The sequence below is a fragment of the Scyliorhinus torazame genome, chromosome 1 (genome assembly GCF_047496885.1).
Source record: "Scyliorhinus torazame isolate Kashiwa2021f chromosome 1, sScyTor2.1, whole genome shotgun sequence".
NCBI lineage: Eukaryota > Metazoa > Chordata > Chondrichthyes > Carcharhiniformes > Scyliorhinidae > Scyliorhinus > Scyliorhinus torazame.
The window spans coordinates 259,819,178-259,846,858 of NC_092707.1; the positions used below are offsets into that span (position 1 = coordinate 259,819,178).

General features: G+C 49.4%; 1 protein-coding gene across 2 annotated transcripts in view; it reads left to right on the forward strand.

Moving 5' to 3' along the window:
- The first annotated feature begins 1,156 nt into the window (after window positions 1-1,156).
- Window positions 1,157-27,681, forward strand: part of rnaset2 (ribonuclease T2) — a 32,538-nt gene continuing 6,013 nt past the window's right edge. Inside the window, exons 1-5 of one of the 2 annotated variants that reach the window (XM_072505348.1) lie at window positions 1,157-1,246; window positions 12,182-12,298; window positions 16,525-16,588; window positions 19,055-19,116; window positions 22,659-22,716. In XM_072505348.1, coding sequence (XP_072361449.1) covers window positions 12,198-12,298; window positions 16,525-16,588; window positions 19,055-19,116; window positions 22,659-22,716 — 285 coding nt within the window. In that variant the 5' untranslated portion in view covers window positions 1,157-1,246; window positions 12,182-12,197. The remainder of the gene's footprint in view (window positions 1,247-12,181; window positions 12,299-16,524; window positions 16,589-19,054; window positions 19,117-22,658; window positions 22,717-27,681) is intronic. The other variant, XM_072505356.1, reaches the window with a different exon arrangement.

Genomic DNA, 27,681 nt, shown 5'->3' on the forward strand with positions numbered 1-27,681 from the left:
GCTGCTTTGTACCACGACAAATTAAACACCTCACGAACGCCTCCTTGTCTTTCCTAGGACGTCCTCCTCCGGAACGTCACTCCCGACCTGGCTGGCACCCCCCAGGACTCATCCTGCTCCGAAAACATGTGCGGGTGCACAAATCGGACCCGTTGGTCGAGAGGGTTCATCTCCTCGACGCAAACCCTCAGTACGACCCCGACGGCCGACAGGACACTGTCTCTCTGCGGGACCTGGCACCTGCCGGAACTCCTCACACCCCCCCAACACCAATCACCTCCTCCCTCCCACTGGCGCACCCCACAGCCGCCCCCTTCTCGGGTGGATCGGTCCTTCCCCTGGCCCGCCTAGGGGTAGTGAAGCAGGAAGAGACAGCGCTACGCTCCCAGAGACGATGGTGCCCGAGCCAGCGCCTGCATCACCACCGGGGCTGAGACGATCGGGGAGGACGACCAGGGCACCCATTCGACTCATCGAATCGTTATAATAAAGCAAGAAATGCCTGTGTAAATAATTCAGTTGCCCAGTAAAAGCGGCATTGTAAATAGTGCTAGCAGTTGATATCGGAGCATTGCCGTTGTGTTAGTGGCATCCCAGGTACCGACTTTGTAAACCCCTACCACCATACAGCCCACTACCCCCGCCGGGTTCTTTTCTAACAAGGGGTGAATGTGATGGTATGCATTAGGGGTACTACGGTACCCTGTGATGGCGAGAGGCTATTGGTGGATAGACGCCGGGTCCCGATTGGATCAGCCGCCTACTGGCTCCACCCAGTAAGGTGGAGTATAAGAGCCCGGGTTCTCCCAGCAGCCACATTCTGTAACTGTGCTGCTGGGGAACAGGTCTGCGTAATAAAGCCATCGATTGACTCCATCTCTTCTCGTCTCGTGAGTGATTGTGCTACAGGTGGAAAGTGGTTAATGATGGTGTGAACATGAAGTCAGAGTTCAACTCAGGATCAAATATGATACTAAAGTTTGTTCACCCGCTGGCTAGTTGGGTTGGGTGTGAAAGGCTCATGTGAATACCAGCAGACCATTCATTTCTGCCAATCCGCATCTCTCCCCATTACAGCAGTAACCTAGCGACAGACTCTGAGCCACCCGATTCTCAATCTGAGCCCCACCCACTGTCTGAGCCCCGCCCACTGTGTCTGAGGTCCGCCCACTACAAACTCGCTCACATGACCATTAGGAGTTGATGCCTTTTGTTGTTAGCGAGTGGGAGCGGGTGAGTGACTTATGTGCGTATCGCCACCAAACTGTAGCCCATGTAATGCGACGGGTGCATTGTGTAGCAATGTAGTGTGGATTGTATAGGGTGTGGTGTATGTAATTGTATGGGTAGCATTGTATAGGGTGTGGTGTATGTAATGTATAGGGTGAATTGTATAGCACGTAGTGTGAAGGTGCCTTGTATAAGGTGTGTATATAACTGTATGGAATGCGTTGTGTCGGGTGTAATGTGTGAGGTGCACAGTGTAGCACGCTGAGGCGGCACCTCAAACAAAGTTGGTGGGGAGCGGGGACTGGAGCTGGGAGGTTCTCACCTGGAGGGGAACTGGTAGACTTTCACTCCCCAGATCCTGGCGAGTTCGGTCTGGGGCAGCCCCGGGTTGATATCTGCAGTGGACTGACTCCGGGAGGAGATGCCTCCCCAGTCGAATAGCTGCCAGTCCAGGCTCAGTTAGTCTGGACAGCAACCCCCCCCCCCCTGAGTCAGTGCCTTCAGCGATAAAAATTTTGGTTTTAAAATGACATCTTCAATACAATCCTGCTGCCAGGTTGTCATTTGAAGTTGTATTTTCCTGTGAGTTCCTGGCAGGTTTCTGTGGGTGGAGCAGGGCCGGTCTTTTTCTTGTGCATGACGAAGTTGTTTTCTGGTGAGGGAAACTGCTGACCGAGTGGTTGATCGTGATAAAACTTGCGGCAATGGTGGAACTGGATGCAACCACATCCCACGAGTTCGGGTTCTTATTTCCCGAGTCAGCTGCAATTCAACAAAAGCAAATGCAGAACGAACTGGACAAATTGACAGGCGGATTGTGTGGGGTGGGGGACGAGCGGGTAAGGCAGTCCCGCTTATCTAGTGACCAGTCATTTTTGTCCTGTGTCAACATTCCTGTGCATGGCAGCGACTGCACCTTCGGAGAACTTCATTCTTATGGAGAGCTTTGGGGCCACTCTCCGGGATTTCACAGACAACAATTGCATTTATCTGACACAGATCTTTTCTCCACCCAAACAGGAACCTCTCTATAATATGTTTTCTGTTCAATGAGAAAACTCTTGTGGCCACTTCAATTGTTCATTCTTTTTAAAAAAAAATAAAATGCCCCTTTCCAGTAATTGGGCAGAAGTAACAAAAGATTCCCGTTTCCACTCTCGCTTAACCTAGTTAGAATTTAGTGAGACTGGATCACTGAATTTAGGCTGACACTCCAGGTGCAGTACTGAGGGAGCATTGCACTGTTTGAGATGCTGCTTTTCAGATCAGATGCTAAGCTGAGGCCCAGTCTTGCCCCCACAGGTGGGAGATCCTAAGCTGTGCCCTGGTTTTAAAGTACGAAGTCTTACAACACCAGGTTAAAGTCCGACAGGATTGTTTCGATGTCACTAGCTTTCAAAAGCTAGTGACATCGAAACAAACCTGTTGGACTTTAACCTGGTGTTGTAAGACTTTGTACTGTGCTCACCCCAGTCCAACGCCGGCATCTCCACATCCTGGTTTTAAAGAATCATAGAATGGTTACAGCACAGAGGAGGCCATTTCGCTAACCATGTTTGTGCTGGCCCTCCGCAGGGCAGTTCTCCCAGGGGTTATCATAGAATTTACAGAGCAGAAGGAGGCCATTCAGCCCATCGAGTCTGCACCGGCTCTTGGAAAGAGCACCCTACCCAAGGTCAACACCGCCACCCTATCCCCATAACCCAGTAACCCCACCCAACACTCAGGGCAATTTTGGACACTAAGGGCAATTTATCATGGCCAATCCACCTAAGCCGCACATCTTTGCTCCCAATCACTATGGGGCGGCACAGTGGTGCAGTGGTTAGCATTACTGCCTAACGGCGCTGAGGTCGCAGGTTCAATCCCGGCCCTGGGTCACTATCCATGTGGAGTTTGCACATTCTCCCCGTGTCTGCGTGGATCTCACCCCACGCAACCCAAAGATGTGCAGGGTAGGTGGATTGGCCACGATAAATTTCACACTTAATTGGGGAAAAAAATAATTGGGTACTCTTAAATTTTAAGAAAAAAAGCTCCCAATCGCTATACATTGCATGTCAAGTGAGGAGAGGGTTTGATGTGGATGAAATGGGGCTCGAGGTTCTCTCGGTCTAGGCTCGTGGCTGGTCTCTGATTAGGGAGAGGATTCGGTTAGGATCTCCACCCCCAAATCAGAAGATCGACTCCAGTTAGACTGCCTGCCCTGGCTGAATTTGTCAATATTTGTAACAGCAGCAAAGTTTCTTTGAGATTATTAAGACTCAAAAACTTGGTGTTACCCCACCAACCGTAAGATTAGCTTAAAAATGGTGTGGCACAGCAGCTGACCAAACTGTAAAAAAAAAATTTAAGAGTACCCAATTATCTTTTTTCCAATAAAGGGGCAATTTAGCGCGTCCAGTCCACCTAACCTGCACATCTTTGGATTGTGGGGGTGAAACCCACGCAGACACGGGGAGAATGTACAAACTCCACACGGACAGTGACCCAGAGCCGGGATTGAACCTGGGACCTGGAACCTGCTCACCAAACTTAAGAATTGAGCAGAGTTTATGTCCTCGCAGCCTTCGCAAGGCTAACACACATTTTCAAATTAAAATAACACTGCTGTGTGCAGCACATTTTTTTTTTACAGATAAGAAAGGCCATGGGGAGGAACATATTCAATTATTACAATAAAGATCAAGAACATGTCAAGGTCTGGGCATAAGGCCCACAGATGATTTAAGGAGCTATTAAAGGTGCGGAAGTAAAGACTGTCTTTGGAATGTGAAAATGAAAGGAAGGTACATAAGGGTGGGGTACATAAGGGTGGGGTGTCAGGGTGGTTTAGATAACGCAACATGTAGATATGCACATGCTCATGTAGAAACTGGGATTATGGTGTGACCCATACTGTTAGGTTCTTGCTTGAATTATCTTACTAATATTTTAAGTAAAAGGAACTTATTCCAGAAATGTTTGTCTCAAACTGTTTAATTCACATGTCTGAATTTGGACTGTTTGAGTAAGGAACACCCTACGCAAAATTGAAATTCCAATGGTCATGTTTTCGTGTGCCAACCAGCCCACAAGGGACCAGATTTAAATGACTTGAATTTCACAACTTGAACTCATGGGATTTGTCTGGGCACAGCTTCCTGCCATCAGCACTGCAGTGAAGCAGTCTGGGCACAGTGTTCTGCCGTCAGCACCACAGTGAAGCAGTCTGGGCACAGTGTTCTGCCGTCAGCACCACAGTGAAGCAGTCTGGGCACAGTGTTCTGCTGTCAGCACCACAGTGAAGCAGTCTGGGCACAGTGTTCTGCCGTCAGCACCGCAGTGAAGCAGTCTGGGCACAGTGTTCTGCCGTCAGCACCGCAGTGAAGCAGTCTGGGCACAGTGTTCTGCCGTCAGCACCGCAGTGAAGGAGTCTGGGCACAGTGTTCTGCCATCAGTACCGCAGTGAAGCAGTCTGGGCACAGTGTTCTGCCATCAGTACCGCAGTGAAGCAGTCTGGGCACAGTGTTCTGTCATCAGCACCACAGTGAAGCAGTCTGGGCACAGTGTTCTGCCGTCAGCACCACAGTGAAGCAGTCTGGGCACAGTGTTCTGCTGTCAGCACCACAGTGAAGCAGTCTGGGCACAGTGTTCTGCCGTCAGCACCGCAGTGAAGCAGTCTGGGCACAGTGTTCTGCCGTCAGCACCGCAGTGAAGCAGTCTGGGCACAGTGTTCTGCCGTCAGCACCGCAGTGAAGGAGTCTGGGCACAGTGTTCTGCCATCAGTACCGCAGTGAAGCAGTCTGGGCACAGTGATCTGTCATCAGCACCACAGTGAAACAGTCTGGGCACAGTGTTCTGCTGTCAGCACCACAGTGAAGCAGTCTGGGCACAGTGTTCTGCTGTCAGCACCACAGTGAAGCAGTCTGGGCACAGTGTTCTGCTGTCAGCACCGCAGTGAAGCAGTCTGGGCACAGTGTTCTGCCGTCAGCACCGCAGTGAAGCAGTCTGGGCACAGTGTCCTGCCGTCAGCACCACAGTGAAGCAGTCTGGGCACAGTGTCCTGCCGTCAGCACCGCAGTGAAGCAGTCTGGGCACAGTGTCCTGCCATCAGCACCGCAGTGAAGCAGTCTGGGCACAGTGTCCTGCCATCAGCACCGCAGTGAAGCAGTCTGGGCACAGTGTTCTGCCGTCAGCACCACAGTGAAGCAGTCTGGGCACAGTGTCCTGCCATCATCACCGCAGTGAAGCAGTCTGGGCACAGTGTTCTGTCATCAGCACCGCAGTGAAGCAGTCTGGGCACAGTGTTCTGCCGTCAGCACCACAGTGAAGCAGTCTGGGCACAGTGTTCTGCCGTCAGCACCACAGTGAAGCAGTCTGGGCACAGTGTTCTGCGGTCAGCACCACAGTGAAGCAGTCTGGGCACAGTGTTCTGCGGTCAGCACCACAGTGAAGCAGTCTGGGCACAGTGTTCTGCCGTCAGCACCGCAGTGAAGCAGTCTGGGCACAGTGTTCTGCCGTCAGCACCGCAGTGAAGCAGTCTGGGCACAGCGTTCTGCCGTCAGCACCACAGTGAAGCAGTCTGGGCACAGTGTTCTGCCGTCAGCACTGCAGTGAAGCAGTCTGGGCACAGTGTTCTGTCATCAGCACCTCAGTGAAGCAGTCTGGGCACAGTGTTCTGCCGTCAGCACCACAGTGAAGCAGTCTGGGCACAATGTTCTGTCATCAGCACCACAGTGAAGCAGTCTGGGCACAGTGTTCTGTCATCAGCACCACAGTGAAGCAGTCTGGGCACAATGTTCTGTCATCAGCACCACAGTGAAGCAGTCTGGGCACAGTGTTCTGTCATCAGCGCCGCAGTGAAGCAGTCTGGGCACAGTGTTCTGTCATCAGCACCACAGTGAAGCAGTCTGGGCACAGTGTTCCCCCATCAGCACCGCAGTGAAGCAGTCTGGGAACAGTGTTCTGCAGTCAGCACCGCAGTGAAGCAGTCTGGGCACAGTGTTCTGTCATCAGCACCGCAGTGAAGCAGTATGCGCACAGTATCTCGCCATCAGCACCGCAGTGAAGCAGTCTGGGAACAGCGTCCTGCCATCAGCACCACAGTGAAGCAGTCTGGGAACAGCGTCCTGCCATCAGCACGGCAGTGAAGCAGTCTGGGCACCGTGTTCTGCCATCAGCACCACAGTGAAACAGTCTGGGCACAGTGTTCTGCCGCCAGTACCACAGTGAAGCAGTCTGGGAACAGTGTTCTGCTGTCAGCACCACAGTGAAGCAGTCTGGGAACAGTGTTCTGCCGTCAGCAGCACAGTGAAGCAGTCTGGGCACAGTATTCTGCTGTCAGCACTGCAGTGAAGCAGTCTGGGCACAGTGTTCTGCCGCCAGTACCACAGTGAAGCAGTCTGGGAACAGTGTTCTGCTGTCAGCACCACAGTGAAGCAGTCTGGGAACAGTGTTCTGCTGTCAGCACCGCAGTGAAGCAGTCTGGGCACAGTATTCTCCCATCAGCACCGCAGTGAAGCAGTCTGGGCACAGTGTCCTGCCATCAGCACCGCAGTGAAGCAGTCTGGGCACAGTGTGCCATCAGCAGCACAGTGAAGCAGTCTTGGCACAGTGTTCCACCATCAGTGAAGCAGTCTGCCGTCAGCACCGCAGTGAAGCAGTCTGGACACAGTATTCTGCCATCAACACTGCCGTGAAAACAGTCTGGGCACAGTATTCTGCGTCAGCACCGCAGTGAAGTGGTCTGGGCACAGTGTTCTGCCGTCAGCATCGTAGTGAAGCAGTCTGGGGACAGTGTTCTGCCATCCGCATCATAGTGAAGCGGTCTGGGCAGAGTGTTCCCCATCAGCAATGCAGTGAAGCAGTCTGGGCACAATGTTCTGCCATCAGCATCGTAGTGAAGTGGTCTGGGCACAGTATTCTGCCGTCAGCACCGCAGTGAAGCAGTCTGGGCACAGTGTTCTGCTGTCAGCACTGCAGTGAAGCAGTCTGGGCACAGTGTTCCCCCATCAGCACTGCGGTGAAGCAGTCTGGGCACAATGTTCTGCCATCAGCATCGTAGTGAAGTGGTCTGGGCACAGTATTCTGCCGTCAGCACCGCAGTGAAGCAGTCTGCGCACAGTATTTCGCCATCAGCACTGCAGTGTGGCAGTCTGGGCACAGTGTTCTGCCGTCAGCATGGCAGTGAAGCAGTCCGAGCACAGTGTTCTGCCGTCATCATCATAATGAAGCAGTCTGGGCACTGTGTTCTGCTGTTGAAAAGTGGCATCACAGGAAAACAAATGGAGTGTGGAAATAAGTGTGTGAGAAAGAGCAAGACTGAGTATGGAGCAGAAAGGATAGAAAGGGTGCGCCAAGTGCTATGTTGGGTGTTCTGGATCACATACAGGTGACCAACACTTGAAGTAGTGCAACACTATTTTATGAAAAGGTAACTATTTAAACCTACTTGAACTGTGGGTAAATACGATACCAGCTTTAACTAAAGACCTTTGCCTTGTCCTAACCAGTCGATGCACTCAGCACATGGTGAATGTCTGTGGTGCAGGCTGTGAGCTCTGTGCTCCTAGCTAGCTGCTACTCGAATGAGCGGCAACTCTGATGTCCCCTGTCTTTATCGTGCGTGTGCTCTCACTGGTGATTGGCTGCGGTGTTGTGTATGTTGATTGGCACTGTGAAGAAACAGTGCTAACCACTTTGCTACCATGCCGCCCATTGCTCCATTAATGAGAAAATTAGCACAATAGTGAGGAAGGATGTTCGCTCTGACGATGTGGAATATGTATGCGTGGAGCTGAGAAACACCAAGGGGCAAAAAATGTTAGTGGAGGTTGTATATAGATCCCCAAACTGTAGTGATTTTGGGAATGGCATTCAACAGGAAATTTAATTATGGGTGATTTTAATCCGAATATTGATTGGGCAAATCAAATGAGTAAAAATACCATAGAGGAGGAATAATTGGAGTGTATACTGAATGTATTGTTGAGCAACCAACTAGAGAACAGGCTATCCTAGACTGGGTTTTGTGTAATGAGAAAGAAACCATTGGCAATCTAATTGTGCATGGCCCCTTGGGGATGAGAGACCATAATATGATAGAATTCACCGTCGAGATGAAGTTGACTCTTGAGACTAGGGCCCTGAATCTAAATTTAGGAAACTACGATGGTATGAGGTGCAAGTTGGCTATGATGGACTGGGAAACGTTACTTAAAGACGTGATGATGGATAGGCAATGCCTTCTGGGTAGACTGCAACAATTGTTCATTCCTGTCAGGTGCAACAGTAAAACTGGAAAGGTGGCCAAACCATGGCTTACAAAGGAAATTAGAAATAATATTAAATCCAAGGAAGAGGCATGCAAATTGGCCAGAAAAAACAGCAGACCTGAAGATTGGGAGCAGTTTAAAATTTGGCAAAGGACGATAAAGGGGTGGATCAAGGTGAGGAAAATAGAGTATGAGAGTAAGCTTGCGGGGAACACAAAATAGTTAGCATCCTGGACGTGTGCCCCATTATTTGTAATTTATAAAACTTGTGAGAAGTTATCATAGAATTTACAATGCAGAAGGAGGCCATTTGGCCCATCAGGTCTGCACCGGCCCTTGGAAAGAGCATCCCACGCCTCCACCCTATCCCTGTAACCCCATAACCCAGTAACCCCATCCAACCTTTTTGGGCAATTTATCATGGCCAATCCACCTAACCTGCACATCTTTGGACTGTGGGCGGAAACCGGAGCACCCGGAGGGAACCCACGCACACACTGGGAGGATGTGCAGACTCCGCACAGACAGTGACCCAAGCTGGGAATCGAACCTGGAACCCTGGAGCTGTGAAGCAACTGTGCTACCGTGCTGCCCATACGAGTTATTGCACCACAAGAGTGATAAAACTGACCATTATGTATCTTTTATGTTAATACAAACTTCAATTTAAAAACAGAATTAACAACAGAGAAATAGCTTAACAGTTACAACAGTTCTTAATTGAAAGGAGAAACTTTAACTTCCCAAACTTGCCACTATATTCTAATTAAGCTTGGGGGTAGCGGTTTGGTTGGGTGACCTGTACGACTTCCTGCGATTAGAGAAGATAAAGTATGAGTTAAAGGGCTCTTTAGGGGGGTTTGAGGAAAGATGGGGGATGTTTGAGGGGCTGTTCGTCATGGGGGGTGGGGGGGGGAGGGAAGGGGAAAATTCTGTACGAACTGTATAGTTGATTGCTGGAAGTATGTTTCCCGGGGTGTTTATTCGCTGTAGCCTGTTTTGATACAGGTTTGTAATAAAATAGATTTTTAAAAAAAAATCTAATTAAGCAAAGCAGTATAGTTCAAATACCACTCGTGAATAAAGTTAACAAACCAGGTTTCTACTTGCTTTTCTCTGTGTAGGATCTTTGCAGAGAGGACCTTTCAGGACCAAAACTGAAACATCTCTGTTCAGATTAAAATCTTAGGAAGAACAAACTTATTCAGACATACCTGGTTCCTCTCCTTAATTACATCATCTTTACCCATAGCATAAGATATTATTTTGTCCTCTCATGCAAGATTTCTCATGACCTGTTTAGCCAGGACCAAACGCAATACCCCTCAAATTATCTACACCCCAGTTGTTCTTAATCATAAACAATATTCCATTAACTAGCTCGCTGTAAACAAGTAAATGGTTCTCAAAGCTATTAACAGAATGTAAAGTCAATGATTACCTCAATTTTACAACCGCTTAATCACATTGGGCAGACATACTGCCTATCCATCTTAACCCAGGTTTTAATAACATTATTGAAAAAATATATATATAAAAATAAAACATGACACTTTCTTACATTCAACGCAACTGACTGTAAAAGTTTCTGTCGGTATGTGAAGGGATAAAGATTGGTGAAGACAAATGTAGGTCTTTACCATGCGAAACAGGGGAATTCATAATGGGGAACAAAGAAATGGCCGACCAAATAAATACAACCTTTGGTTCTGCATTCACAAAGGAGTACACAAATAATGTACCAGCAATGTTGGGGAACAAAGGGTTTGGTGAGAGCGAGGAACTGAAGGAAATCAGTATTAATACAGAAATGGTGTTGGGGAAATTGATGGGATTGAAGGCCGATAAATCCCCAGGGCCTGATGATCTATCCCAGAATAATTAAGAAAATGACCCGAGGAAAGTGGATATAATAGTGGTCATCTTCTAAGATTCTACAGACTCTGGAACAATTCCTACAGATTGGAGGGTAGTTAACGTAGCTCCAATATTTAAAAAAAAAAAAGAGGTAAATGGGGCGGCTTGTGGCGCAGTGAATAGCACTGGAACTGCAGTGCTGAGGACCTGGATTCGAATCGCAGCCCTGGATCACTGTCCGTGTGGAGTTTGCACATTCTCCCCATGTCTGCATGGGTTTCACCTCCACAACCCAAAGATGTGCAGGTTAGGTGAATTTGCCACGCTAAATTGCCCCTTAATTGGAAAAATAAAAGTAATTGGATACTCTAAATTTAAAAAAAAAAGGAGGTAAAGAGAAAACAGGGAATTGTAGACCAGTAATCCTGACGTCAGTAGTGGGGAAAATACTGGAGTCGATTATAAAAGATTTAATAGCAGAGCACGTGGAAAACAGTGGCAGGATTGGACAGAGTTGGCTTGGATTTACGAAAGAGAAATTATGCTTGACAAATCTACTGGAATTCTTTAGATTAGCATATAAATCTATAGCGCGTGGGATTGGCGGTAGTGAATTAATTGGATAGAAAACTAGTTGGCAGACAGGAAACAAATTTTGGGCAGTGACTAGTTTCACAATATATATTAATGGTTTATATGAGGAAACAAAATGTAATATCTCCAAATTTTCCGACAACACAAAGCTGGCAAAGCTGGGTTGGAGGGTGAGCTGTTGAGGAGGATGCAGAAATGCTTCAGTGTGATTTGGGCAAGCTGAGTGAGTGGGTAAATGCATGGCTGATACAGTATAATGTGGATCAATGTGAGGTTATCCACTTTGGTAGCAAAAACAGGAGGGCAGATTATTAACTGAATGGCTATAGATTGAGAGGGAGGAATGTGGAACGAGATCTGGGTGTCCTCGTATACCAGTCGCTGAAAGTAAGCATGCAGGTGCAGCAGGCGGTAAATAAGGCAAATGGTATGTTGGCCTCCACAGCAAGAGGATTTGAGTGCAGGAGCAGGGATATGTTGCGGCAATAATATAGTGCCTTGGTGAAACCACACCTAGAATATAGTGTACAGCTTTGATCTCCTTATCTGAGGAAGGATGTTTGGACGTCCTTGCTATGGAAGGTTTACTAGACTGATTCTTGGAGTGGCAGGAATGACATCAGAGGCAAGTTTGAGTTGGTTCAGCTTGTATTTGCTGGAGAAGAATATGGGATGATTTCATAGAAACCTATAAAATTCCAACTGGACTAGACAGGGTAGGTTCAGAAAGGATGTTCTTGATGGCAAGAGAATCCAGAATCACGCGTCACGGTTTGAGGATAAGGGATAAACTATTTAAGACTGAAATGAGGAGAAATTTCTGCACCCAGAGAGTGGTGAACCTGTGGAAATTCATTGCATGTTTTCAAGAAGGAGTTAGATATAGCTCTTGGGGTGCAAGGCATCAAAGTATATGGGGGGTGGGGGGAGAGCGGGAACAGGTTACTGTGTTGGATGATCAGCCATGATCCCAATGAATGGAAGAGTAGGCTTGAAGGGCCGAATGGCTTCATGCTGCTCCTATTTTCTGTGTACTCGTAGCCTCTCGGTTGCTTGTCCAGGATTGGGGCCATAATGGACATTTGGCTACTGCACTGAAGTTCCCATAGTCCAGCAAGGAGCAGTGAATTTAAGAGATTTAAGACCATTCTGCTGAACCTGGGCTGGGAACTCTGCAAGAATATAAAGAATGGTGAAGCATTGAACAAGTGTTAACCTCTCGATCATTATCTGTTTGCATGCAGGACAAGGTGACGTGAAATGGCTTGTCAGAAAGGCAAAGGAATCCAGAGGAAGTGGATGTTTGCCTGGATTTACCCACCTCTGCTTGTTATATTTATTCTGCCTGAGGTTTGGGATTGGTAAGTGTGAAACAGAGCGTGGGGGACCTTTGACATCATTTACAGTGCTGACATTCCCTAACGTTACTGGAAATTGACTGTGTTGGCCACGCTTCCTCTTTAGAAAAGGAATTTGAGTTGTCTGCTCGAATTGATTTTGTTGACAACGTAAATTAAGTGTCACAATAATAAAGGAGGTGCAGGATCAGAGAAACCATGGGGGTGTGGGGCAGGAGTTTAAATATGCAAATCTTGGAAGTTATCAGGACAAAGTTGGTGTGCTGTTTAAAACAAAACGTGTGGCATCCTTCACTTGTAATGGAGTCATAGAGCACAAGATTAGGGATGTTACATTAAAACTTATAAAATACCAGTTAGGCAATGGGCAAGATGAGGAAATGTCTTTTTGAACTATGTGTTGCAAGGAGTGGGAATTCACTGCCCATGCATGAGTGGTGGGGTAAGCAGTTTCAAAAGTCCCTTTCAAACCGAAAAATACCTGAAATGGAAGAATTTGCAGGGCGAGGGTCGCTCTTTGCGGGCCAGGGCGAGGGTCGCTCTTTGCGGGCCAGGGCGAGGGTCGCTCTTTGCGGGCCAGGGCGAGGGTCGCTCTTTGCGGGCCAGGGCGAGGGTCGCTCTTTGCGGGCCAGGGCGAGGGTCGCTCTTTGCGGGCCAGGGCGAGGGTCGCTCTTTGCGGGCCAGGGCGAGGGTCGCTCTTTGCGGGCCAGGGCGAGGGTCGCTCTTTGCGGGCCAGGGCGAGGGTCGCTCTTTGCGGGCCAGGGCGAGGGTCGCTCTTTGCGGGCCAGGGCGAGGGTCGCTCTTTGCGGGCCAGGGCGAGGGTCGCTCTTTGCGGGCCAGGGCGAGGGTCGCTCTTTGCGGGCCAGGGCGAGGGTCGCTCTTTGCGGGCCAGGGCGAGGGTCGCTCTTTGCGGGCCAGGGCGAGGGTCGCTCTTTGCGGGCCAGGGCGAGGGTCGCTCTTTGCGGGCCAGGGCGAGGGTCGCTCTTTGCGGGCCAGGGCGAGGGTCGCTCTTTGCGGGCCAGGGCGAGGGTCGCTCTTTGCGGGCCAGGGCGAGGGTCGCTCTTTGCGGGCCAGGGCGAGGGTCGCTCTTTGCGGGCCAGGGCGAGGGTCGCTCTTTGCGGGCCAGGGCGAGGGTCGCTCTTTGCGGGCCAGGGCGAGGGTCGCTCTTTGCGGGCCAGGGCGAGGGTCGCTCTTTGCGGGCCAGGGCGAGGGTCGCTCTTTGCGGGCCAGGGCGAGGGTCGCTCTTTGCGGGCCAGGGCGAGGGTCGCTCTTTGCGGGCCAGGGCGAGGGTCGCTCTTTGCGGGCCAGGGCGAGGGTCGCTCTTTGCGGGCCAGGGCGAGGGTCGCTCTTTGCGGGCCAGGGCGAGGGTCGCTCTTTGCGGGCCAGGGCGAGGGTCGCTCTTTGCGGGCCAGGGCGAGGGTCGCTCTTTGCGGGCCAGGGCGAGGGTCGCTCTTTGCGGGCCAGGGCGAGGGTCGCTCTTTGCGGGCCAGGGCGAGGGTCGCTCTTTGCGGGCCAGGGCGAGGGTCGCTCTTTGCGGGCCAGGGCGAGGGTCGCTCTTTGCGGGCCAGGGCGAGGGTCGCTCTTTGCGGGCCAGGGCGAGGGTCGCTCTTTGCGGGCCAGGGCGAGGGTCGCTCTTTGCGGGCCAGGGCGAGGGTCGCTCTTTGCGGGCCAGGGCGAGGGTCGCTCTTTGCGGGCCAGGGCGAGGGTCGCTCTTTGCGGGCCAGGGCGAGGGTCGCTCTTTGCGGGCCAGGGCGAGGGTCGCTCTTTGCGGGCCAGGGCGAGGGTCGCTCTTTGCGGGCCAGGGCGAGGGTCGCTCTTTGCGGGCCAGGGCGAGGGTCGCTCTTTGCGGGCCAGGGCGAGGGTCGCTCTTTGCGGGCCAGGGCGAGGGTCGCTCTTTGCGGGCCAGGGCGAGGGTCGCTCTTTGCGGGCCAGGGCGAGGGTCGCTCTTTGCGGGCCAGGGCGAGGGTCGCTCTTTGCGGGCCAGGGCGAGGGTCGCTCTTTGCGGGCCAGGGCGAGGGTCGCTCTTTGCGGGCCAGGGCGAGGGTCGCTCTTTGCGGGCCAGGGCGAGGGTCGCTCTTTGCGGGCCAGGGCGAGGGTCGCTCTTTGCGGGCCAGGGCGAGGGTCGCTCTTTGCGGGCCAGGGCGAGGGTCGCTCTTTGCGGGCCAGGGCGAGGGTCGCTCTTTGCGGGCCAGGGCGAGGGTCGCTCTTTGCGGGCCAGGGCGAGGGTCGCTCTTTGCGGGCCAGGGCGAGGGTCGCTCTTTGCGGGCCAGGGCGAGGGTCGCTCTTTGCGGGCCAGGGCGAGGGTCGCTCTTTGCGGGCCAGGGCGAGGGTCGCTCTTTGCGGGCCAGGGCGAGGGTCGCTCTTTGCGGGCCAGGGCGAGGGTCGCTCTTTGCGGGCCAGGGCGAGGGTCGCTCTTTGCGGGCCAGGGCGAGGGTCGCTCTTTGCGGGCCAGGGCGAGGGTCGCTCTTTGCGGGCCAGGGCGAGGGTCGCTCTTTGCGGGCCAGGGCGAGGGTCGCTCTTTGCGGGCCAGGGCGAGGGTCGCTCTTTGCGGGCCAGGGCGAGGGTCGCTCTTTGCGGGCCAGGGCGAGGGTCGCTCTTTGCGGGCCAGGGCGAGGGTCGCTCTTTGCGGGCCAGGGCGAGGGTCGCTCTTTGCGGGCCAGGGCGAGGGTCGCTCTTTGCGGGCCAGGGCGAGGGTCGCTCTTTGCGGGCCAGGGCGAGGGTCGCTCTTTGCGGGCCAGGGCGAGGGTCGCTCTTTGCGGGCCAGGGCGAGGGTCGCTCTTTGCGGGCCAGGGCGAGGGTCGCTCTTTGCGGGCCAGGGCGAGGGTCGCTCTTTGCGGGCCAGGGCGAGGGTCGCTCTTTGCGGGCCAGGGCGAGGGTCGCTCTTTGCGGGCCAGGGCGAGGGTCGCTCTTTGCGGGCCAGGGCGAGGGTCGCTCTTTGCGGGCCAGGGCGAGGGTCGCTCTTTGCGGGCCAGGGCGAGGGTCGCTCTTTGCGGGCCAGGGCGAGGGTCGCTCTTTGCGGGCCAGGGCGAGGGTCGCTCTTTGCGGGCCAGGGCGAGGGTCGCTCTTTGCGGGCCAGGGCGAGGGTCGCTCTTTGCGGGCCAGGGCGAGGGTCGCTCTTTGCGGGCCAGGGCGAGGGTCGCTCTTTGCGGGCCAGGGCGAGGGTCGCTCTTTGCGGGCCAGGGCGAGGGTCGCTCTTTGCGGGCCAGGGCGAGGGTCGCTCTTTGCGGGCCAGGGCGAGGGTCGCTCCTTCCGGGCGGTGGCACAGACACAGCTGAATTGTTCAATTGCGGGGTGGGGGGGGGGGGGCGGTGCTGTGTGAATTACGTCTTCCTCCCCCACCCACATCCTACCAGTCGCTTTGCTCCAGATATTCTTTTTCTGTGGTTTTGCAAGCCGTATTTTGAAAACGCACCCTCCGAGCTGTAGTTGGTCGTTGCTAGTGGTTTGCGTCACAAAGTTTATTAAGCTGAACGAATCACTTGGCGCAACTTCACCTCGCAATTCCTGTAACACTTCACTCTCGGCAGTAATAAATTGTGGGGCACCGTGTCAGACTGGGTCTCGTCCACAACCCAAACGATGTGCAGGGTAGGTGGATTGGCCATGCTAAATTTCCCCTTAATTGGACAAATGAATCGGTTAGTCTAGTTTCTTTTTTAAAAAATCATGTGACTTGTCGATGTTTTCAGATCAGCTAAAACGTGACTGGTGTTTCAGTTCAGTAACTGGGCTTCTTTGCTGATGAAGCACTTAAACAAGATCACGTGTAAGTATAAAGTTAAGTGTAAGAGATTTGGGAGACACCGCAGATACTTGTTTTCTCGCACAGAGGATTTGTGAGGCTTTAGACTTCATGACCAGCATGAGGGCATCACACTTGAAACTGATCCTGTCCATATGTCCTTCAAGCACATGTTGGAATAATGAAATCCCAGTTGATTTGCTCCCCAGTTTCTTTCTCCATCCGCTCCTATCCCAGGAAAATCGAATGAGCACCCTAAGTTTCATCTCCAATCTTTCAGGCGGGCTAAGATCGAACAATGCAAAGCAGAGCAGGGATTGAATCTTAACTGAGCTGTCCACGACGAAACTGGCAGAGTAACCCACTGAGCAATTTAGGATGCAGCTCTTACAAATGAAATTCAAGGAAGTGTTCAAACCACTGGCGATGTTGAATTGTGGCACATTAAACAGAGAAAATGTGCTAATTCTGGTCTCTCTTCTCTTAGTAACGCATTTCACCCATGGCACAGCATCATTTTGTCTCATCACTGGCCTGAGACTGTATGTCTGGTGAGTCTGCAACATTCTGAGGTCACCTGTTTTTGCTTTTACTGTTACGTACTTGGCCTGAAATTTTTAAGAAGTGTCCTTTGTAAAAAATAAATTTTAAAAAAATAATAATAAATTCAAACGGGCAAAGTTTAATCATTAATTTGCTTTTGTTTTCTGCCACCCATGTTTGTTTCTAGTTGAATGTGTTTCTTGATTTATTTGAGTCAATGGGTTGGCAAATGTTGTTTATGTATGAATCGGCATATCATCCATTGTTTCAGCTTCCCCATATTGGAGCTCTGTGGCCTCTGCAGGTCAGTCCTGCTGCCTAAATGCAAATATTGGAAACATAATGGATGTAGCTCCATCTCGGCCAGATGAGGCGAAGTGTCCCCAGTTTGAACCATGTTTTTGAATCATGTTGGGTCGGTGGGAGGGGGGCAGGGAATGCTCCTGGATGAGGAGAGGAGAGAATTGGCATGAGTTTCATGCCCCATATTGTCACCCAGTGACTCCTGTCTAAAGTGGGCAGGAGATCTGGTGCAGGCAGCTTGTAATTTCTCCCGCACTCGAAGAGCTTTCTGCCACTCGCAGTCATGATTTACATCTGACTATTGATGCCTATGGCCTGGATGTTTTTGGGGGCTGTAGGCATCTGGGCAATTGGAACCAAAGGTGCTGGCAGGGGAGGGAAGGGAATGAAGAGGAGAGAATTGCAGAGGGAAACTCTTAATTTGTGAATGAAAGAGAAATTTATGCCAACTACAATTGTTTCTTAAGAAGGATGAGGATAAGCCCCCAGTCCCTGACCTCCGAACAGTAAGACAGTCTTTGAAAGTTTTCCTTTGGGCCATGTTTTATAGGTTTAAATGACCATGAAGAATCTGATTTGCAGAGTTGAGGACAATTAAAAAGCTGGGCAGTGAAAGAGAAACTAATATTGGGAGGAAGAGAAATCCTGTTCAAAGACTGATTCCTGGGAAGCTTCTTACAAGTTGGGTGTCCGAACCATGCTGATGATATCAAGCGAGGGTATCCTAACTTGGAACACTGGTTGTGGGTGTGGATAGTGTTTTTTGGAATGGTGTGAGGAATCAAGTGGAACCCCAGCGAGTATAACCAGCCCAGTCATTGTGTAACAATTATTAAAGACTATTTATTAAATGAAAGAAAAGACAAATACACAAGAACAGGATTACAATGCTCTAAGACCATTAGGTATATGAATCACTAAGCACACACAGTCTATGTAGAACATACGCCTTATTCCAAAATATATCTACGATCCCCGAATTCCTTAAGACTTCCACTTTCCCAAACATCCAAATGAAATAAATCTATAAATCAAATCCAGCTGAAAGTTATCTCACAATACAGTGCAGATAGTCAAGGCTGGAAAACATCTTTTCCTGGTCCAGCAAAGATATTTAAACTGCCCTGATGAAGGTTTCTGCATGACCCAGGCTCTTGATTTGGATGCTAGCCCAGGCTCCTGGCTGTTAGATTGGAGACTGGCCACTTAAATGTGAAACTGGCCTCCCTGGCTATTGGGAATAGACTGTGTCTCTGCTTCTGAGGGTGCTGGCAACAATATATTATTTGTCTAGGCACCTGCATCTCATTACTGTTAAAATTGCATCTCAGAGGGCGGCACGTGGTACAGTGGTTAGCACTGCTGCCTACGGCGCTGAGGACCCGGGTTCGAATCCCGGGCCTGGGTCACTGTCCGTGTGGAGTTTGCAGATTCTCCCTGTGTTTGCTTGGGTTTCACCCCCGCAACTCAAAGATATGCAGGTTAAGTGGATTGGCCACATTACATTGCCCCCTAATTGGGAAAAAAAAATAGGCTACACTAAATTTTTTTTTTTTAAATTGCATCTCATTATGCCTTTTGAATGCTGGCTACTGCTGTCGCTAGGTAGATTTCTACCTGCTGCTGGGCAGATCGCATCCCATCATGCCTAGTTACATTTATTTTACAGCTGTTACAAGGCAGATTTCTCCCTGTTGTTGGGAAGATCTGTGACTTTGGAAAGGGACTTGCAAAGGGCACTTTGTTTGGGTAATTGCACCTGTTCTTTTAGCCTACACGATGTTGACCCAGGGAATGCACCCAGAGTGGCTCTGAACACCCATTGTTTGAAGGGCTCAGTGGCCTTTTGGCAAAGTACAGGTGCCACATCCTGATATGTTTTCCACTTGCATTGTCTTTCTCCAGAATAAGGAGAACCTTATCCCATGTTAAGATAACTTGGCTCAGACAGCCAAGTTCCAACAGGCTGATGCCCAAGTTAAGTAACTCCCTGTTGCTTGTTTTTTTTTTTAGATGCTCCAGCATTGGTCGGGTGGGGTTGCATTGTTTATGTTTTTATTTGGAAAATGGACCTCTAGTGCATGAGTCAGTCTTCCAGAAATGGAACTCTGCGTTGGAGCAGACTTTTCAATTGGCTGTGAACTTTGTGAAAAATCTTTTACCCCTCTCAGATGGTGAAAGAGACTTGCAAAATCCCTCCTAATGTTGACTATTGGACAGTTCATGGACTCTGGTGAGTAGATACGTTGATTCATAGAGTGTTGTAGATGGTGTAATGTGTGCAATCCATGGGTGTCGGTGACAAGGCCAGCATTTGTTGCCCTGCCATAATTGCCCTTGGAACTGTGTGGCTTTTCTAGGCCATTCCAGAGGGCAGTTGAGAGTCAGTCACATTGCTGTGGACCTGGAATCACATGTAGGCCATACCAGGTAGGGACGGCAGATTTCCTTCCCTGTGAACTAGATGGGTTTTACAACAGTCGGCGATAGTTGTCATGGTTACCATTACTGACTGGTTTTCTGCTCCAGATGTAGCAATTTAATTCCTTTGTGTACGGTATTATTACATCTCGGCTTTACACCGCAAATGAAGTGCAGTCACTGTTGATTCGTAGGCCAATTTTCACACCGCAAGATCCGCCAAAGAGCAAATGCGATGAACGGCCAGAGAATGGGGTGTTTTTCTGGTGGCATTTGGGAGAGGAATGTTGATCAAATGTTGTAGATGAAGCTCATCTCTCCTTTGAATGATGCCAAGGGGATCTTTTACACCCACCTGTCCGGGCATCTAAGGCCTCTGCTTAACATTCCATCTGAAAGGTGGCACCCCCAGCAGCGCAGCACGTTCTCAACAGCTACTAGTGCCAGCCTAGACTCCGAGCTCAGAACCTCGAACGGGACTGAAGCCATGATCTTCTGGACTTCAAAATAAAACTTCTACCAATGGAGCAAAGTTAATATTTGATACTGAAAAATGCAAACTTGTATTTACTCCATGTTTATTGGCGTCTCTTGAAGCACTGCTTGACCTCACATTACTGTAGAGGAGGGGGAGGAATTGAGGAGTGGACTACTTCACATTCACTGTAAATCTCCAGCCCCTTGCCCAATGGTATAAAGAGGTACCAGCCTTTAGATCAGAATAAAGTTAGACTACTTTCAATCACCAACAACTGTTGTGAAGCAGAGACAGTTTTGCAGCTGTAATTGCCCAGTACCCAGGTCAGCTAATTGTTTTTCCATCATACTTTCATGGGGTGTGGTTGCCAGTGGCGAGTCCAGCATTTGTTCCCGTCTCGAATTACCCTTGAACTGAGCGGCTTGATCAGCCATTTCAGAGGGCAGTTAAGAGTCAACCACATTGCCGTGGGTCTGGAGTCACATGTAGCTCAGACCAGGTAAGGACGGCAGATACGGCAGCACGGCGGTGCAGTGGTTAGCACTGCTGCGTCATGCCACCGAGGTCCCAGGTTCGATCCCGGCCCCGGTCACTTTCCGTGTGGAGTTTGCACATCCTTGTGTTTGGGTGGGTTTCGCCCCCACAACCCAAAGATGTGCAGGGTACGTGGATTGGCCATGCTAAATTGCCCCTTCATTGGAAAAAATGAATTGGGTACTCTAAATTAAAAAAAAAAGATGGCAGATTTCCTTCCCTCAAGGACATGTGAACCATATGGGTTTTTACAACAATCAATGATAGTTGTCATGGTTAACATTACAGACTGGCTTTCTATTCCGGATTTATGAACCGAATTCAAATTCCACCAGCTGCCATGGTTGGGCTTTGAATCCCTGTCTCGTGTCAGTTTAGGCCTCTGGATTATTGTTCAATGACATTACCATAACACTTTTAATATTGAATGTTAGTACATAGAAACATAGAAAATAGATGCAGCCTGCACCACCATTCAATGTGATCATGGCTGATCCTGCAAATTCAGTATCCCATTCCTGCTTTTTCTCCATACCTCTTGATCCCTTTAGCCGCAAGGCCCACATCCAGCTCCCTCTTGAATATATCCAACAAACTGACCCCAACAGCTTTCTGTGGTAGGGAATTCCACATGTTCACAACTCTCTGAGAGAAGAAGTTCTTCCTCATCTCAGTCCTGAATGGCTTACCCCCTATTCTTAGGCTGGGACCCCTAGTTCTGGACGTTCCCAACATCGGAAACATTCTTCCCGCATCTAGCCTGTCCAGTCCCATCAGGATTTTCTATGTTTTTATAAAATTCCCCCTCATTCATAAGAACTAGGAGCAGGAGTAGGCCACCTGGCCCTTCGAGTCTGCTCCACCATTCAATAAGATCATGGCTGATGTTTTGTGGACTCAGCTCTACTTTCCCGCCCGAATACCATAACCCTTTATTCCTTTATTCTTCAAAAACCTATTTCTCTTTATCTTGAAAACATTTAATGAAGGAGCCTCAACTCCAGTGAGTACAAGCCCAGTTGATCCAGTCTGTCTTCATATGTTACTCCTGCCATCCTGGGAATTAGTCTGGTGAACCTTCGTTGGACACTCGCAATAGCAAGAATGTACTTCTTCAGACTAGGAAACCAAAACTGCACACATGATGGAGGAACAGCATAGCAGCTTGTCCTTTACCTTCAGCAAGTTTATTCTGCTCACAGGTCGGCAGAGGCACCCCCCCCCCCCCCCCCCCACCCCCCCCACCCCCCACCCCCCCCCCCCCCCGCCCCCCATTGCCTGTCTTTAATAAGGCAGTCAGCTTAACAATGTCATTGCCAAAGCATGCACTTGCTGATACATTGACAAGTGGGGGGTGGGACTCTTTCGCCAATGTCCTTGAGGGCAGGGAATCTGCTACAGTTCCATGTTATTTGTGTAACTCTCTGAAGTGGTCTCACAAGACTTTTAATTGCACAAGGAGTCACTTGATCAACTGAAGATGAGCAATAAAATACCCACATCCTGTGCAGCTTTTGACAAATAGTGGACTCATTGATTTGCTAACTCCACGAAATGACACAGGTTCACCACACTCTGGTCAGCTCCATTCTTTAGAGAAGTTCACTGACTTTGCAAGCAGCACCTTACACAATGGGCTGCACAAAATGTTAGCAGTGTAACACTGTCTAACCAAATGAAAGATTAAATACTTTGTAGGAATGTATTGGAAATCAAAGTAATGTCTCCTCCCTGAGTAGGTATGAGAATTCCATCTGTTCCATTCACATGAAAAAGTACCAATTTTTAAAATTAACAACAGCGTTGATCTTGATGGAAGAGGCAGATAGCTGTGTCAAATGGAAGTTTCAAGTAGAGTCACTGTCTTTGGGGACTTTTTCTTTGGGGATAGCAGCTGAATTTGCCCTATTTACCAAAACTGAAAGTAACTTATTGCCTCAGGTCTTTTAGGACATTTACCAGATGTGATAAAATGCAAAATTAATTTTAATTTGTCCCTGGTCTTCGTCCTGTCTGTGTCACTCATCAGTTCCTGTCCTCCTCAGTGACCTCTATGTCATCGCCCCCCCCCCCCCCCCCCACACACACACACACAAGCCAGTTGGACCCATGCATGTGTGTGTGTACCCTTCTATCCACTATTTCTCCATCATTTGGATGGGTTAACTGATAGTGCTACAAATCCAAACTTCATAAAAATACCTTTTGATGGTGAAATATTATCCACGTTCACTTGCCTTTATTTTTTGCTTTTCGTTAGTACTATATTGATTTGTCAACAAAAAACTTGCTCAGAATAATGCTGTACCTGATGGCATGAAATAATTTATTTTTTCCAACAGGCCCAAAAAAAACCAGATGTGCAACAACTCTTGGCCTTTCAAAGAAGAAAATGTTGAGGTGGGTATATAGCTTTAAATAAGCTCCTGACCCACCGAATGTCATTTCACTTTAATGCCTTTAACAGCATCGATATATCCATTTAACGTAACCAGTTTCACATGAACGGAATTTGTCAGAATTCTTCTGTGCCTTTGCTGCTCTCAAGACCTTTCCTGTAGTGCTTCCACTCTCGACATCAGTCCCTCTTCCATCCACTGCTGTCCTTGCCGCATTTTTCTCCATTCACCACCTCCTCCCTGCCCCCTCTCTTCCCACCTCCACCCCCACCGTCCTGGCAGCCGGCCAATGGGGTTTCCCATTGTGGGTGCCCCATGCATTCGGGAATTCCGCAGGTGTGAGTGCGCTGCCGGCGAAGTGGAGGATCCCGCCGACGGAGAATCCAGCCCCTGGGTTCTAACCTTTCGTTGAAGTACATTTAATGTGGCCGTACAGTAAGTCCTCACTTAAAGCAGGGCTTCTTAAAACAACATTTAGATAGTCCAACTAGGGATGGGGATATACTGGACCTGGTATTGGGGAATGAGCCCGGCCAGGGGGTAGAAGTTTTAGTAGGGGAGTATTTCGGGAACAGTGACCACAATTCACTTAAGTTTTAAAGTGCTGGTGGACAAGGATAAGAGTGGTCCTGGGGTGAATGTGCTAAGTTGGGGGGGGGAAGGCTATTTATAACAATATTAGGCGGGAACTGAAGAACCTAGATTGGGGGCGGATGTTTGATCAACATCTAACATGTGAGAGGCTTTCAAATGCCAGTTGAAAGGAATTCAGGACTGGCATGTTCCTATGTGGAAGATGGATAAAAATGGCAAATTTCGGGAACCTTGGATAATGAGACATATTGTAGGTCTCATCAAAAAGAAAAAGGAGGCATTTGTCAGGGCTAGAAGGCTGGGAACAGACGAAGCCTGTGTGGAATATAAGGAAAGTAGGAAGGAACTTAAGAAAGGAGTCAGGAGGGCTAAAAGGGGTCATGAAAAGTCATTGGCAAATTGGGTTAAGGAAAATCCCAAGGTTTTTTACATGTACATAAAAAGGAGGGTAGCCAGGGAAAGTGTTGGCCCACTGAAGGACAGGGGAGGGAATCTATGTGTGGAACCAGAGGAAATGGGCGAGGTACTAAATGAATGCCTTGGATCAGTATTCACCAAAGAGAAGGAATTGATGGATGTTGAGTCTGGAGAAGGGTGTGTAGATAGCCTGGTCACATTGTGATCCAAAAAGACGAGGTGTTGGGTGTTTTGAAAAATATTAAGGTGGATAAGACCCCAGGGCCTGATGGGTTCTACCCCAGAATAATGGAGGCAAGAGAGGAAATTGCTGAGGCCTTGACAGAAATCTTTGGATCCTCACAGTCTTCAGGTGATGTCCTGGAGGACTGGAGAATAGCCAATGTTGTTCTTTTGTTTAAGAAGGGTAACAAGGATAATCCAGGGAACTACAGGCCAGTGAGCCTTACGTCAGTGGTAGGGAAATTACTGGAGAGACTTCTTCGAGACAGGATCTACTCCCATTTGGAAGCAAGTGGACATATTAGCGAGAGGCAGCACGGTTTTGTGAAGGGAAGGTAGTGTCTCACTAACTTGATAAGAGTTTTTCGAGGAGGTCACAAAGATGGTTAATGCAGGTAGGTCAGTGGATGTTGTCTATATGGACTTCAGTAAGGCCTTTGACAAGGTCCCTCAATGCAGCCTGGTACAAAAGGTGAAGTCATACGGGATCAGAGGTGAGCTGGCAAGATGGTACAGAAGTGGTTAAGTCATAGAAGTGTAGCCACGTAAAATGGCTGCTTCCCGATTAATTTGGCCAAAACCCGATTTAAAATGGCTAACCGGAAAGGCTGATGGGAAAAGCAGGTAACAAGACACAAACGGACAGCTGCAGGCAGAATATCATATTCGGCTCTGGGAAAGTCGGCCCAGATCGATACTCAAGACTATTAGCAGCACATCAACCCAGACATCTGCAGTTTAATCGGCTATCCCCGGGAACAATTGCAACATATTAGCAATTGAATACCGGGCCAGACCTGTCGGCGCCTGCAGTGGCCGAAACAAAGGCAGGTGAACGACCATCCCCCGATCGAGGAATCGCCTCGCAATTGGACGTATCGAACCCAGTGATTGGGAACAAGTCCAATCACTTGGGACTCGGGGTCAAGGGCCGCCCTGGGAGGCGGGAAGCCCCTGGGCCCTATAAAGTGAGGGGCCAAGTTCAGATCGCTCTCTCTCTCTCCCTTCTTCGCCTGCTCGAGACCTTCGCAAGAACAGCAACCGGCAACTAAGTTTGAATCCAGCGATTGCTATCTGATAAAGACTCCTAGCCATCGACCTGTATCAGCCTTTTGAATTCCGCGGGCCAGAGCCGATTGGATAAGCCATTCGTTTCTCTGACCTGGTGGGCTCTTCCTAAAGTTAAGTATTGGCCAGTAGTGATAGATTTATTATATAGATAGTAGGATTATTGTGTGAACATTACTTGTTGTATATAATAAATGACCGTTGATTTCAATCTTACTAAGCGGTGTGCTGACTTATTAATCATAACTTGAACTTGAACCACGTGGCGGTATCAGAAAGATACCTGGCGACTCGTGAGCGAAGGTGACGTAATCAGAGCTAATAAACTAAGGCTAAAAAGAGCAACAGAAGGCAGAGAATAGCAATGGAAGGGTGCTTTTTTGATTGGAGGGCTGTGACTAGTGGTGTTCCACAGGGATCAGTGCTAGGACCTTTGCTGTTCGTAGTATATATAAATGATTTGGAGGAAAGTGTAACTGGTCTGATTAGTAAGTTTGCGGCCGACACAAAGGTTGGTGCAATTGCGGATAGCGATGAGGACTGTCAGAGGATACAGCAGGATTTAGATCGTTGGGAGACTTTGGCGGAGAGATGGCAGAATGAGTTTAATCCGGACAAATGTGAAGTAATGCATTTTGGAAGGTCTAATACAGGTAGGGAGTATACAGTGAATGGTAGAACCCTCAAGAGTATTGACAGTCGGAGAGATCTAGGTGTACAAGTCCACAGGTCATTGAAAGGGGCAACACAGGTGGAGAAGGTAGTCAAGAAGGCATACGGCATGCTTGCCTTCATTGGACGGGGCATTGAGTATAAGAATTGGCAAGTCATGCTGCAGCTGTATAGAACCTTAGTTAGGCCACACTTGGAGTATAGTGTTCAATTCTGGTCGCCACACTACCAGAAGGATGTGGAGGCTTTAGAGAGGGTGCACAAGCGATTTACCAGGATGTTGTCTGGTATGGAGAGCATTAGCTATGAGGAGAGGTTGAATAAACTTGGTTTGTTCTCACTGGAACAACGGAGGTTGAGGGGCGACCTGATAGAGGTCTACAAAATTATGAGGGGCATAGACAGAGTGATAGTCAGAGACTTTTCCACAGGGCAGAGGGGTCAATTACTAGGGGGCATAGGTTTAAGGTGCGAGGGGCAAGGTTTGGAGGAGATGTACGAGGCAAGTTTTTTTTACATTGGGGGAGGGGGGGTAATGGGTGCCTGGAACTCGCTGCCGGAGGAGGTGGTGGAAGCAGGGACGATAGTGACGTTTAAGGGGCATCTTGACAAATACATGAATAGGATGGGAATAGAGGGATACGGACCCTGGAAGTGTAGAAGATTTTAGTTTAGATCGGCAGCATGGTCGACGCAGGCTTTAAGGGCCGAAGGGCCTGTTCCTGTGCTGCACTTTTCTTTGTTCTTTGTTACGGCATTCTTGAAAATCACATCTTTATGTGAAATACTGTTTCCGTCAGGGATAAATATTAAAACTGGAGTTAGGCTCTGACCGGCCTTCCTTACCAGAAAAAAACATGAAAATATTACACTGTACTGTTAAGGTGAAATGCTTCACATTTGGTAAATTCCTACGTTGGTAAATATAATAACTTCTAAAACTAACTTTTTTTCAAAAAAAAGAAAAATGTAATTTCTAACTTATGGTACCTCCTGCTCACTTTTCCTGAATCTCCCGCTCCTTTATCCTCTTGATCACCACAGATCTTTCCCCTCCCTGACTATCTGCCCTGAGGTTTCTCCCCTTCCCCAAACCATCTCCCTCACTGAACCTCCTGCTCTCTGACTCACCCCTTTACTTACTGCTTCCCACCACTGAACCTGCGCTCCTGTTCACAATCCATATCCGACCCACAATCAGAGTTCCGGGATTGTGGAAATGCGAGTCCCAATGATCCAGAGGTGCTGAGCTGAGGTTCTTTCAATCAATGTTTTTTTACTTGTTTCCCGCTCACTGCTTCCCCCACATGAACCCTCACTGCAAGCAAGGGCTCGAGAGATGAGCGGCGAGGCAAGAGGAGCAGCTTCAACAGCCAGGGCAGGGCAGGGTGCCCATACTGTGTTCGACTGGGTCTCCACAGGGCAGGGTGTCCACACCGAGTTAGACTGGGTCGTCAGAGGGCAGTGTCCATACTGTGTTAGAAGGTCCTAGTCTCCAGGGAGGATTCTTAGAGCAATATGTCATGGAGCCAACCTGGGAGCAGGCTATTTTAGATTTAGTATTATTTAATGAAGAAGGGTTGATAAATAGTCTTGAAGGATCCTCTTGGGAGGAGTGATCACCGCATGCCAGAATTTCAAATTCAAATTGAGCAAGAAAAGACAAGTGCCAAATCTTTTTTTTAAATTTAGAGTACCCAATTAATTTTTTCCAATTAAGGGGCAATTTAGCGTGGCCAATCCACCTGGCCGGCACATCTTTGGGTTGTGGGGGCGAGACCCACGCAAACACGGGGAGAATGTGCAAACTCAACACGGACAGTGACCCAGAGCTGGGATCGAATCTGGGACCTCGGCACCGTGATTAGCAGGGCTAACCCACTGCACCACCATGCTGCCCAAGAGTGCTAAATCTAGAGTTTTAGCATTGGGTAGACGTAATTATACAGGCCTGAGGAAAGAGTTGGCCCCAAGTAGACTGGACACATATAAT